Source organism: Thunnus thynnus, chromosome 9, assembly GCF_963924715.1.
Source record: "Thunnus thynnus chromosome 9, fThuThy2.1, whole genome shotgun sequence".
In the NCBI taxonomy this organism is placed as follows: Eukaryota; Metazoa; Chordata; class Actinopteri; order Scombriformes; family Scombridae; genus Thunnus; species Thunnus thynnus.
In genome coordinates this window covers 29931202-29943852 of record NC_089525.1, presented here as the reverse complement: position 1 = coordinate 29943852, position 12651 = coordinate 29931202, and the positions used below count along the sequence as shown (strand labels likewise).

At 40.9% G+C, this 12651-nt stretch overlaps 2 protein-coding genes across 3 annotated transcripts in view; both read right to left on the bottom strand.

The window, feature by feature from the left end:
- The window catches only part of LOC137189893 (probable carboxypeptidase X1), a 28024-nt gene that overhangs the window by 5125 nt on the left and 10248 nt on the right, over positions 1 to 12651 (bottom strand). Inside the window, exons 4-9 of the mRNA XM_067600008.1 lie at positions 12435 to 12519; positions 4633 to 4792; positions 4449 to 4540; positions 3260 to 3383; positions 1443 to 1639; positions 1157 to 1336 (exon numbers count right to left, since the gene is read on the bottom strand). Coding sequence (XP_067456109.1) covers positions 1157 to 1336; positions 1443 to 1639; positions 3260 to 3383; positions 4449 to 4540; positions 4633 to 4792; positions 12435 to 12519 — 838 coding nt within the window. The remainder of the gene's footprint in view (positions 1 to 1156; positions 1337 to 1442; positions 1640 to 3259; positions 3384 to 4448; positions 4541 to 4632; positions 4793 to 12434; positions 12520 to 12651) is intronic.
- LOC137189892 (uncharacterized) lies at positions 6657 to 12021 on the bottom strand. 2 transcript variants are annotated; one of them, XM_067600007.1, is made up of 4 exons: positions 11387 to 12021; positions 11097 to 11201; positions 9752 to 9939; positions 6657 to 8892 (listed from the first exon to the last, which is right to left on the bottom strand). In XM_067600007.1, the coding sequence occupies exons 1-4, from the start codon at positions 11516 to 11518 to the stop codon at positions 7002 to 7004; spliced, it is 2316 nt and encodes a 771-aa protein (XP_067456108.1). In that variant the 5' UTR covers positions 11519 to 12021; the 3' UTR covers positions 6657 to 7001. The 2 variants fall into 2 exon arrangements, with proteins under 2 accessions (XP_067456108.1, XP_067456107.1); XM_067600006.1 differs by having other exon boundaries at positions 11097 to 11204; positions 11387 to 12020.

The window sequence follows — 12651 nt, the reverse complement described above, 5'->3', positions numbered from 1 at the left end:
TGTTTCCATCTCATTTTCAAACAAATTTTAAGTGAACTTTTGAAATGTTGCAAAAAATAAAAGAAGTAGAGGTTTGCGAACCAGAAGCAAAAACCATCGCCTTGGCCATTTATGAGAGAAAAATGGAGAGGGGTCTTTAGGAATTTGTTTAAATTGGGCAAATTGTAATTGTTCTTTCATGTTCATGCTGTTGTTGCTACTACCAGCCATGTTTTATGGGAATATCCAGGAAGACGATGACAGCTGATCAGTCATGTGAGTTAAATGTTCAGCAACATATCGTCTGTACCCGTGTCTTTTTTATATCCGGCCACTGGAGGGCACCAGAGTTGCAATTTTACAATTCTACACATGGCTGTAATGCAACATGTAGCAACATGAGACATAATTTACTGGTAACACTTGACTTTAAGTCGCCCTGTTAGGCATTTATAAGCTAGTCTAAACCGTACACTTTAATTTACAGAGACCCAACAATTCCTCCATGAGCAAGCACTTGGCGACATCGGTAAGGAAAAACTCCCCTTTAACGGGAAGAAACATCAAACAGAACCCGGCTCTTGGTGGGCGGCCATCTGCTTTGACCGGTTGGGTTGAGAGAGAAAGAAAGAGGGAGGAGGGAGGGGGAGAATATCAATATAGTGAATCACAGTTGTAATAATATAAAAATGTCCTTATATTCGCTTATAATTATATTTTAGTGTGTTATAAACCAACCATTAATGCTAAATAGGTGGACTTAAAGTCAAGAGTCACCCATTTATCAATTCAGTTAATCACTAAACAAAATGAGACAATCATCAATATGTTTAGTGCTGTTGTTTCTATATAAATAGTATAAATAAAGCTAGTGTTTCTCAACTTTAACTTGAGACTGATTTTCCTATAAACCCTGTTCCTGTTGCATAATAATGTTTATGACAAACTGAAACAGATAATCATGTAAAAAAAATTAATTTAAAGCTATGCTGCCTTTACAATGTTCTCATCAAATATGAGAGAAAACTAATGGGATAAAGAGCTAAAGAGGCAAGAACGGAGAGTTTTTATTTTTAGAAAGAGAAAAACATTGCAAGGAGAAGAGGATGACAGATATTTGGAGCTGATTTTCAACACTCCTCTTTCCAAAATGTGGTATTTTGTATTTAAAACTTACAAAGGCCTCCTCTGAGGTGTATTTCTCAGGGATGGGAAAGTAGTGGTTGATGAGTTTAGAGTGGTCCGTCTCCAGCTCGATGGCGGTCCACATCCCTGAATTGAGGTCAGCAAAATTGTGGTTCATGTCAATACCTTCGTAGCTGTAACGTCCAGTGGCCCAACCTGCCATCTCTGAGCCCTGAATAAACAAAGAAGGATGGAGCCTGTGAAGTTAGTCATGTTTATGTCTGGTCACCTTATTCATCTACAAAACACGATCTCGGACTAAATGCAGTTCCAGGCACCTCTTTAAAGGCTATCTCATATCCGTCGGGGTTCATGGAGGGCAGGAGGTGGATACGAGTCTCTTTGATCAGGTGGACGATGCGCTGGTTGCCTTGTTTGTACTCGTGGCACATGTACTCCATCAGATTGAGCAGAATCTCCCGTCCCACCACCTCGTTCCCATGCATCCCTGCGACATAACGGAACTCCGGTTCTCCTGCAGGGGACGCCGACACACAGGGACAGGGTCTGATATACTGTACAATCTGATATTTCAATGCTTTTACTTATGCTGTTGCTGATGTGCAATGTCCAAAAATGGCCAAATGAGTTAATACAGATAGAATAAGGTCTATCTAAAACTTTTAAATCAAGACAGAGCAAGAAAGAATGCACAAGGCAAATGTTTTTAAGAATGCTCCTTGTCCCAACAGCTGATAATTACAATATGTTGTTATCAGATCAGCCTGTCACATAATCAATCGTTCATGTGCAGTTAATATCACATGCAAAAAGGATGAAGAGTTTCCTTGAAACTTTCTGTGTTTTCAAAATACAGCTGCATGAAAGTCATGAAAGACCCAGAGCTGCTTCCTGTTCGGTCCACATACATTGCACTGGCAGGCAGCTCCTAAATCTCACACATCCTCCTCAAAACTGTTTATGAGGAAGAGTCTCAGTTCACTCTTCTGCTAACAAAACACTGTACACTGAGATGAGTTTCTCATGTAGTGGCTCTGAGGGTTGGCTGATTTGGGTTTGTCCAGATTCTTAGAAAATAAAAGCATATAATCATCAGCAAGCATCTATGTTAGGATATGGTAAATAATCCCTATTTATTTAGAAGTTTTTAGTTTGAAAAGGTTGGGTTTGTAAATGGGCTTCTATATTTAGAGAGCAACAGTGTAGAAATAAAGAGAGAAAGACATTCATAGTTCAACTGCGGAGAGGGAAGGAAGGGGCCAGATGGGAAATATGACTACTCTGAATCCAATTTGCGTGTTTCTACTGTAATGACTGAGATGGCAGAATGGCCATGAAAAAAATGAAACCTCAGTCATTGGAACCAAGAAAGCACCAAACCAACATTGATCTCTGGAAAAAGACTTTGAGGTGGACAAAACAATTATGTGAATCAGGAGAATGGAGGGAAAAACAGATGAAAACAAAAGTCTGCAAACTATCCGCAGAGCCATTAAAAAACACTTAAGACTCAATGATTGTTTAAACAATTGTTACCTTTCATAATAACAATTAGGATTACATAACAACACATTTACACGACTGATCAATCTATCTTCCACTCTCCCTCCTCTCCTCCATGCTGCCTTCACTGCCATGTGTTTTGGCGTGGAAAGCTCTCCACTCTGCTGCCATGTGGGCTTAGCAGAGGAGGCCAAAGAAAACATTTGTACGCCTCAGAATAAACGAAGAGGAACTCAGCTCTGTACGGGTCTATGTTTCACACAGTGCTGGAGTAGTTTTGGAGGACTGGAATACAGTAGCAGCCATTGTAGAAGTCCTATGTGACCCTCTGACCCCTGAAGCAGGATCTGGCCTTCATTAGACGAAATGATTCCTCCCACTGCAGTGAAGCATGTGGTAGTTTTAGATAAAGAAGTTGAACTGCTTTCAATGCTGCTTTTTGAGTATTGGTTATGAAAAATCATAAGTGAACAATAAATAATGACACATTATAAAGGTCAGGATAAGGATTTTTAGCTTTTGGTTAATGAAAATGTGGATCTTCTACACTTTAGAGACAAATCACGGTGAAGCAGATGTAGGCACATTTGGAAAGTTTTCTCTCACGTCTCGTCTCCTCAGTGTGTCTCACCCAGTTCGTGCTTTCCTGGGTTATCAGAGATCTCCATGACGTAGAGCTTCAGACCCGCGTAGCTCTTCCCGATGCTGTAGATGCGGGTGATGTCAGGACACGCCTCGTTCACCGATTTCATCAACTGGGAAAAGAAAAACAATAAAAAAAGCTGTTCAGAGGAGCGAGATTGTGACTGTCGTCTACCAGAAACTGCTTAAGTGTACTCAGAACAGTGTTCAAGGAGGAGCTGTAAAAAAACACATTTTGTCATTGATTATTAATTTAATCAATTAAATGCATCAATAAAGCCACATTATTATCAATAACTAAACTTTACATTTTGTCTTTACGATTTCTCGATGCAGTTTGGACTCATGACTTATTCCTCTCTGTGCATGCAGGTGGATTTTCTTTCTGCAGAACCCTCCTTCAGTCTGATATTCCTTCTCACTTTTTGTCAGTGTTATTTGTGAGCATCAGTGATTAATATATTGTAGTGAGGAAGCATGCTGCACAAGAACATGGAGGCATGGGATTGAATCCCAACAGAGGGTCTCAAATATTGTTTCTTACACATGAAAATGAAGCATAAAAGCCATAAAAACATCTTGAAACAAAAGCTTGATAACAAAGATGACCGGAATTGACCTGACTCTCCTCGTATCAATGCCACTGATGCTTAAAAAAAGCCTTCTGTCATCGAGGATTAATTTATGCAGTGTGGTTAAGTGTGTAAATATCATGAATTCACCTTCACAAACAAAGTAATGACTGGAGGTCTCAGCAGAGAGCATCTGTCTGGTGAGATTGCAGTGGCCAGTTGATTGAGCTAAATGATTAATATGCAATTATTATTTCATTAAATGACCCCTAGCTGCCTGAGTTGTGTTAAAATGCTAAACGAGTTTCCACGTGTGGAATGTGGATCAGTGTTTGCCTCTGTGGACTGTTTTCTGACCCTCAGATGCCGGGCGGCATCTCCAAACAGACCACTGGTAGTAGCAGCACAGTGAGGACGCTGCCTCGAAGGAGTGAAACCTCCCATAATATTTGTTTTACGGTCACACACTGAAACCAGATCACACACTCTGAGAGCTTTCTGGACTCACTGCAAAAAACAAAAACTAGCTGGTTTGTCAACATGGGACAGAGTTTTATTTATAAAGAATATTTCTTGATGGCGAAGCTTTAAGTCATACATGCCCACCTTTCTCATCTCCTTGTAGTTGTGGTGCCTGAAATCCAGTTTGTCTCTGGACTCCATCGGCTCTGTCTGCCAAGCGTAGATGTTATTAGGATCTATAAAATGAGAAAAGTGTGTGTGTGTTACAGCGGCCAAACATAGTGTAAATAAATGATAAAAACTCTTTCCAGCAGTTTGCCTCTTGTACCTGGGACCGTGCAGCCCAACACCTCTGCTCTCAGGCAGATATCACCCTGAGTCCCGTTCTGGTACCAGGTCTGTGGGTTGATGCGGATGTAACGCGCTACTGTGGAGGTGTTGAAAAGGGCGAGTACAGCTATCTCTGTGTTCTGGTTCCCTTCAAACACCTGAAACACAAGAAGACATGGTGAAACACAGGGAATTTAAGAGTCTTGTGGACAAATGGTTAAAGATGATCTTGATTTTTAGCTTCCATTGGTGCATGCTCGCCATCTTCTACTCTCCTTTGCTTCGGGGTGCTTTGTTTTCTTTCTGAACACTTTTGAATACTTGTGTTATGCTCAACAAAATACAAAAAGACCTATAAAGTGCCTTGTGGGAAGATGTCTATTTTTACTCGATTGTTCCTATAAAACATTAAAACCTTTTTGAAAAACATCCAGTAAATGGTTACAGTTATATAATGTTGCAGGCTACTGGTCTGACGCCCTTTGGAAAAAATCTTTGCATGATTGACACTTCACAGTCAGCTGTGGCTGTGGTAAACATGCCAGAAAGACCAGTAAAATAAACAAACCTAACCAAGTCTGAAATGTTTCCAAACCTGCACTGGCATCCTGAATAACCAAAGGGAAGAGAGGAGTTTCATAAATGTAACCTTCCCTCCTAACAAAAAGGAGGAACTTACAAGTGTTTGTTCCCTGCAGGATGTATACATAAGGCTGTAAAAGAAAACATTATTTTGTACAAAAGTACAAAGTCTTTCCTTCCATCAGTTCTCCATCATGGCAGCCTGTCTCCCATTTAAGTTTTCCTTTACAGGCCTTTGTTGGAATGATGGGAACAGCTTGTGGATAAATTACACTGTAATGACTTTCCCTTTCTTATTTTCTTCCATATACTGGCATTCAGCATCTGCTGCATGAGTTTCAACATGAAGCATTATGGTTAAAATGTAATCAAATGAAAATTAAGACTCAAATTAAATTTGACCAAAACCAGTAAAACATGCTGTATGAGATTCTACTTCTGCAACGTAGAGCGTATAATGATATATTACTTCATATATATATAATTACCAACTTAGCAACTACAAGATGGTTACATCATATGTTCACTTACGGTAGAGAGTTTATAACCTCTTGGTAATCCTTTATTTTATGGATCTCTTAGTTGTTGTTTTTTTATATACAAACTTCCAAGAAATGTTCCTAAGAACTTGCTGGTATGTACAGTAGCTGTTAATTCTGAGGACACTTCCTAGAAAATAATGATGTAATTTCATACTACAGTTTAGTTTTGTTCAATTGGTATAGTTGGTATACGCAGTCATATTTAACATTTAAAGACATAATTAAGAAATTAACTAGTAGTTAGATGGAAAACAGAAAAGAGTATAGGTAAATCAGTTTCTTGGAGACAGCTGAAAAAGTTATTAATAACTTAGCAATTCTTCATAATTATTCAACTTTCAGAGATCTTGCTGTACCAACTACCACTCTCTATGCTTTCAAATTCAGGGCTGCAACAATCATTTTCATAGAGTTAATCTATCAGTTTTCCTATGAATTGATTCATATTTTAGTCAAGAACATGTCAGACAGTTCTTACAGATGTCTTGTTTTGCCTCACCAACACTAAAATATACAATTTACAATGATATGAAACAGAAAAAAGCAGCAAATCCTCACATTTGAGAATCTGGAGCCAAAAATGTGCATTTTTGCTTGACAAGAGTTTTAAATTATTAACTGATTATTTATAAACAAGTAAAGGATAGTTTCATCTCTGCAAATACGTTGATGTTTAATCACAAGTCTGCTTGACTCGTAGCAGCTTCTTTGTAGCCAAGAAATTCCGATGCAGTCTTTTTATTTTCAACTCTACAAATCAACACTTTGCCTTCTTTAGTGTGAAAACCAGTAATCCTCTGAGTAACCCTAGAACCTCTGTCAGCTTCAGACAGAACCGCAGAACCACATGATTGAAAACACACCTGAACACATGTAATGACACATATTTAAACGAAAAAACAGGCGACATTGAAATTATTTATTTATATCTACATAAAATTAAAGGTGCATTTTCATAGATGAATTAGGACCAGCTGGGAATGAGCGGAGCGTAGTTGGCAAGTCATTTTAACATTTAACTCCTGAGCTGATGGAGGACGTGGGGAATGAGGAAGGGTGAAATGGGTGGGTAGTAGGGTGTGGGGGGAAGGTGGTGGCTTCTGGGGTTAGGGGGTTAGGGTGGAATGGGGAACAGGAGGGTGTAGGGGAAGGATGGGGTTGGGGTTAGGGGGTTAGGATTAGGGTGGAATGGGGAATAGGAGGGTATAGGTGAAGGTAGGGGTTGCTGGGGTTAGGGGAAGGGTTAGACCTCCTTGTTAGCCAGTGTCCTCCATTTCCTCCTGATCCTGCCTGGTAGTTCCTGGAAGAAATGGTTCTTTTCCAGCTTGGTGTCTCCATCAGGAACTTCATCTGCAGAACATCCCTCATCCTGGGTGTCCTTTCCCTGGGCCTCCAGAGGGTCCTGTATGTTTTGCTGGAGCCTGGCGGCAGCAGACACCTTCCTGAGGCCTGCCATCACCTGGTTGGCCAACATCTGACTGAAGCGACTGATGACGTTGTCGTACTTCTTAACTGACTCTGCCCAGTCGGCAGCAGATGTAGCGCCGCTTTGAACTTGGATCATGTGACCCATTCCCCAGGACGGTGGAGGGAAGAGGAGCGACGTCAGCAGGCGTTTCACAGCTTCCTCAACGAATAAGTACACCTCCTCGCTAGGAGTGACGACACCGACGGCACCTGTCGTCGGCTGGCTGAGGTCTGAATCGGACCGAGCGTTTCTGTTTGGATCCTGAGAGTCAGCCAGACTTTGCGCCTGCTTGTGAAACATGCTGCTGACCTTGTCCGCCAGCAGCTTAGAGAACGTGACCAGCTTGTCGTGGCTGATCAGCTCTTCCAGCCTGGTCAGCGGTGCATCAACACTCTGGCCGATGCTGCCATCTTGTTTCAATGACAGCTCTGTTTCGCTCATGAAGGAGCTCACCACATCTGCCATGCCGCTGACCCTGGATTTTCGTGAACCAGTTTCCGTGCTGTGGACGCTGTGCACAGCAGTGTCTTCCTGGGTGTTCTCGTCTGTCATGTCCCTTAGGGAGGTAGACGTTTCCGTTTTGCACTCCAGTTTGTCTGAAACCTTTTTGTGGAAGTTGAAAAAATTCTGCAGTTTCTCCTGCAAGCTGAGTTTCAGCACCAGTGCCGTGGAGGCTACTTGGTCCTCCGACACTGTAGTGTTTTCAGTCTGCTGCCACGGGAAGGTAAACCTTCTTGGCTGTGGCTGACACAGCTGATTTACACTGTTCACTACAGCGTCCAGCATCTCTGAGGCTGCAGAGTCCACTGAGGCCAGGACAGGTTCACATGAGGTGGACAGTGCCCTGAGGCTCTGTGGGGAAAACATGACCAGTAACCTCATGAGGAATCCCTTCAATACCGTCAGGCTGGTACAGCGAAACCTCCTGCATGAAAGGTCTTTGACGACCTCTGCAGGAGACACACTCGTTGGATACCTTATGTCCTGTAGACGTGACCCATCTCCGTTCTCAAGGTTTGCCTCCTCTTGTGTTTCATCCTCTCGGCTTTTCTCAAAGGCGTCTCTTACTTTGCCGGTAGAGCGCTGAAATTTCTTGTCAAGGTACCAGCAGCAGCAAAAGTAGCCCGATCCGAAGTCCTCCAAACTGTCCTGATCAAACTTGTCCAAACACTGGTCTTCTGTCTCTTCCGCGGTACATTTCGGGCATCTCATTTTGACGGCCAGGTGTCTCAGGATTCTCCCAGCAGCGCTTTCTGTCTTAACACCTGCCTCCTTCTTCTCTTGACAGATGGCCAAGCTGTCAGCCAAGGCCGAGATCACCTCCCCCGGTGCCGACTCCAAAAACTGATGGACATCCTGCCATGACGCCACCTCAGCGAGGGCCTCGCCCGCTAAGCCCAAGGACTTCATGGTGGCAGACATGACCTCAGCCACCTGTTCCTGGGCCGGCTCTGCTCTCGTTTCAGCGGGGCTCTCATGAGGCGGCGTGTAGGCAGCGAGTACAGACAGACCCTGGTTCACCTGCTGCACAACCTCCACCAGCATGCTTCTGGCAGACGACTGGGAGGTGGAGCTGCCTAACGCCTGGGCCAGATTCTCCTCACTGACTCTAAAATACTTCTTGAGAGGATCTTCAGCGAGGTGTCTCAACATCACAGGGGAAGATCTGCAAACAAATGAACAATCACTGATTAGTTAAATCACACAATCCGCAAGTGCCTTATTGATATTTGCTAGTAAGTGCTTTTTTACAGACCTAAGGCTCCAGAGCATTTCACCATTTCACCTGCATATTTGAGTAAAAAAAGACTCACAGTCTAAATCAAAACAAAAACATGCAACAGCATTTTCTTTTAGCACTGCCATTATTGTCATTACTGATTAATCTTTACGTTATTTGATTAATTGTTAAGTCTATAAAATTAAACAGGAAACAGTGAAAAATGTCGTTTGAAATTCCTCTGAGCCCCAGACGACATCTTAAAATGCCTGACCAACAAAGATACATACAAACTATACCAAAGATCAGCTCATTTTCACACGGGAGCATTTTTGCTTAATAAAAGAACAATTAATGGATTTTTTCCCATTGACTAATCAATTAATCAACTAATTATTTTAAGCACTATTCTCTCTTAATCAGGAAAACAACTCTACAGGAAGACTCGTGTGCTAAAATGTCCTGCTGGTTCCTCTGTTTGTATTTTGCTTAAATCCACTGCTGTACTGTTAATGATTTTATTATTTCTTCATCAAATTAATTGACTGAGTTTATTAATAAACATTTTAAAATGGCAGTTTAAAAGGAATATCTTGCTTTCAAATCTATTTCATAGTCTTTTATTATCATAAGTTATTAAATTAAATAGTAATAATTTGTTAACAGACAAACTGAAGGATAATTTTGGATTTGGATGCCTATTTAGGACCCAAAAGGCTTGGACTGACCCTGACTACACCCTCTCCTGGTCTTACACATATAAGGATAGTTTTGGTGTGAGGTGTATCTGGGTGGACTTTCCAACCTGCTGTCTTTGCTCCGAGGTTCCCCCACGCTGTGATGGTGCTGCTCGCTTGATTTGCTGGCCGAAGCCTCTGAAACATCATCGGTCTGCAGACGGACCATCAGGGCAGGGACCAGCAGCTGGAACACCAGCTCAGACACCACCCTGATGATCCTCCTGGACACCCTGGCCATGTGAGCCTGAGTCAGCTGGAAGGAAAACACACAGAAGAAGCTGTTTGATATCAAGTGCACTGAGCAGATTTAACTGCAGCTTCTGTCTTAAAACGTTTCCAACACCAGAAATAAGATATTGAATTATTTCAACTGCTCTAAATTCACTAACAGAACCTGTAAATTTAATATCTTTGAACACCTTTTGAGCACTTTTCATACTAAAATTACTGTTTTTAAAGTGTTAAAACTGTATAGATCTTGGCAAAATGTATGATTTATTTTAGAAAACAGTCCCAAAATATTAAAAATCAAGAGATCAAAGGTCAAGTTTATGTTACAGTAAGGTGTGCGTCCATCATGAGATCATTTTCAAAATAAGACATCCACCATCTGAGAAAAAAACCTGCACATACAGTATATCTGGGAAAACAAGGCATAAAGTGAAACTCCACCCAAAATGTGCAGTACAGACAAAAAAAACTATTAGTTTTGTTTTGTTGTTTTGCTAAATATTTGAATTGAAACAACACTTATGAGATGAAGTGTTGACTTCAATATAATAATTGCAACCTTTTTCATATATTCATTAGTTCCCCAATTTCAGGGAACAAATTAATTTAAATAATGTCTTCACATTTATTTGGTGGCAAATCATTTGCAGTGTGTGAATAGTCTTAAGTTTCCAACTTACAGACATCAGGAGACACAACAGACAAATTTTGGGAGGAATTTCACTGTAGAGAGCTGGTTGGAAAAACACATTTTCATCCTGCTCCACTAAAACACATTTCCCAGGACTAACCAGGAACTTATCATATTAAAATAACTGTTTTTTAAGTGTTAAAACTGTATCGATCTTAGATTTAAAAAATAAATAAATAAATAAAAATAGAAATCATCATGAATCATTTTTAATCTTTATTTTTTAATGTTGTCATTTCTTTAACATCTTATAAACCTTTTGTAACTGATCCAAGTTTTATCGAACACAAACTAAACTCTTAATACTGTTGAATCACTTTATTTTTAAGCTGTTCAGCGGTGCTGCTGAATGGATTCATCTGTAAGTGTAAGTTCATCTTAAGTGTTAAACTATCTACTTCATTTACTTGGTATGACTTCAGACTTTAACAGAAACCAGACTTTCTGTAAAAATGCTCAGACATATCAGGTGTGTTGTAGTAACTTACTGGTTCTCTCATCCTCTCCCGGATTCTTTCCCACTGTTGGTCCTGCAGGCTGTCGATGAAGGATGAAAGGATGTCGGAGCAGAGTAGCTCCTCTTCCTCCCCCTCCTCCTTATGGAATATTATATCATTCAAAAAGGTGTACTTGAAAACATGGTTTTATATCTGTAACTTTAGTTTTGTAAGTTTATAAAACGGTTACAAACATAAATGTACAAGTTTACAGAAGTAAGGTTACACATATAAAACCCTGTTTTCAAGTAAACCTGTTTGAATGATATAATATTAAATACCTCGTCGCTCAGCACCATCTCTGCCAGAAATGTCGTCGCCGCTGCCCGCCGTTCACTGCGGGATGCCGGTAGCAGCGAGCGCGTGCCGGTGCTCCGGTCCACACGTGTCTGTGTCTCACCGCCGCCCTCCATCGTCGCGTGGACACCCGCGAGCCACAGAGTTAATGTGGAGAGGTGGTCCCGGTGGGTGTTTGGATTAAGTAGCTAAACATTGGACTTTAAAATGGGACACTTCTGTTTGTTTCAACCCGATAGTTACTTTTTTTTTAAAGAATGACCACGATCGATAAGTTTATTATTGTAACCATGGCGACGAAGCTCCACTACTTATTTTGACTCAAACCAAAATGTTTCTCTAACTCCAACAGGCTAGTTATGTTAACCCAAACCATAATCCTTCAATCTTTCAGTCAGTTTTAAAACAACAGACAGGAGCCAAAATGAACATGTTTTTCTTGCTGTAATCATCTCTCCTGTTCATACTGACCATTACTGATGGAGGACCAAATCCACAGTCCTTCTGCTGTGCAAAAAAATTTACTTAAGAGTTTATCTGAAGCTAACATGAAGCTTCAGGCGTTCAAATGAGACAAATCAAGTAGATATCTTTCAGTCTTTTTAGTGCCAAAGTCCCTCTTTTTGTTACTATTCTTCCACCGCAGCTCAACAGGGAAACACTGTCCGAGGAAACACAAATTCGATGCTAAAAAGACTGTAAATGTGGCCGATATCCATTTGACTATGTGGACACACTATGGATTTTGGCCTCCATCATTTACATCGAAAGCACATATAAAAGAGGATCTTTTAATAGCCAGTATGAACAGGAGGAATGATTACAGATTGCACAGGTTGCATTTGAGTTACATCTTCACTCTCCAGCTAGTTTTATTGTAGGAAAAATTATAACTTTATCATTCTTGTCAATACATGGAGGTGACCTCAATTGGAAGCGGCAGCACTTTGAAAGTGAAATGTGGAAGTGGGTAAAATAAATGAAAGAGAATCAGAGAGGATCTAATGATTAAAAAAAAAAAAAACAACTTACAGCCTCTTCGGTCCCGTTCATACACGGCTTCCAGACCACAGAGTCGTTACTGAACTGCACCTTGTAGGAATGCACCATGTTCCAACTGTGTGAACAAGACGTATGTAGTTCTTTAGTATCACATGTGATGCACACACACACACACACACACAAAACCTTGCAGAGGAGCTCGGGTCCAAAATAAGGCATCCCCCATTTGAGAGAAAAAACTGCACAT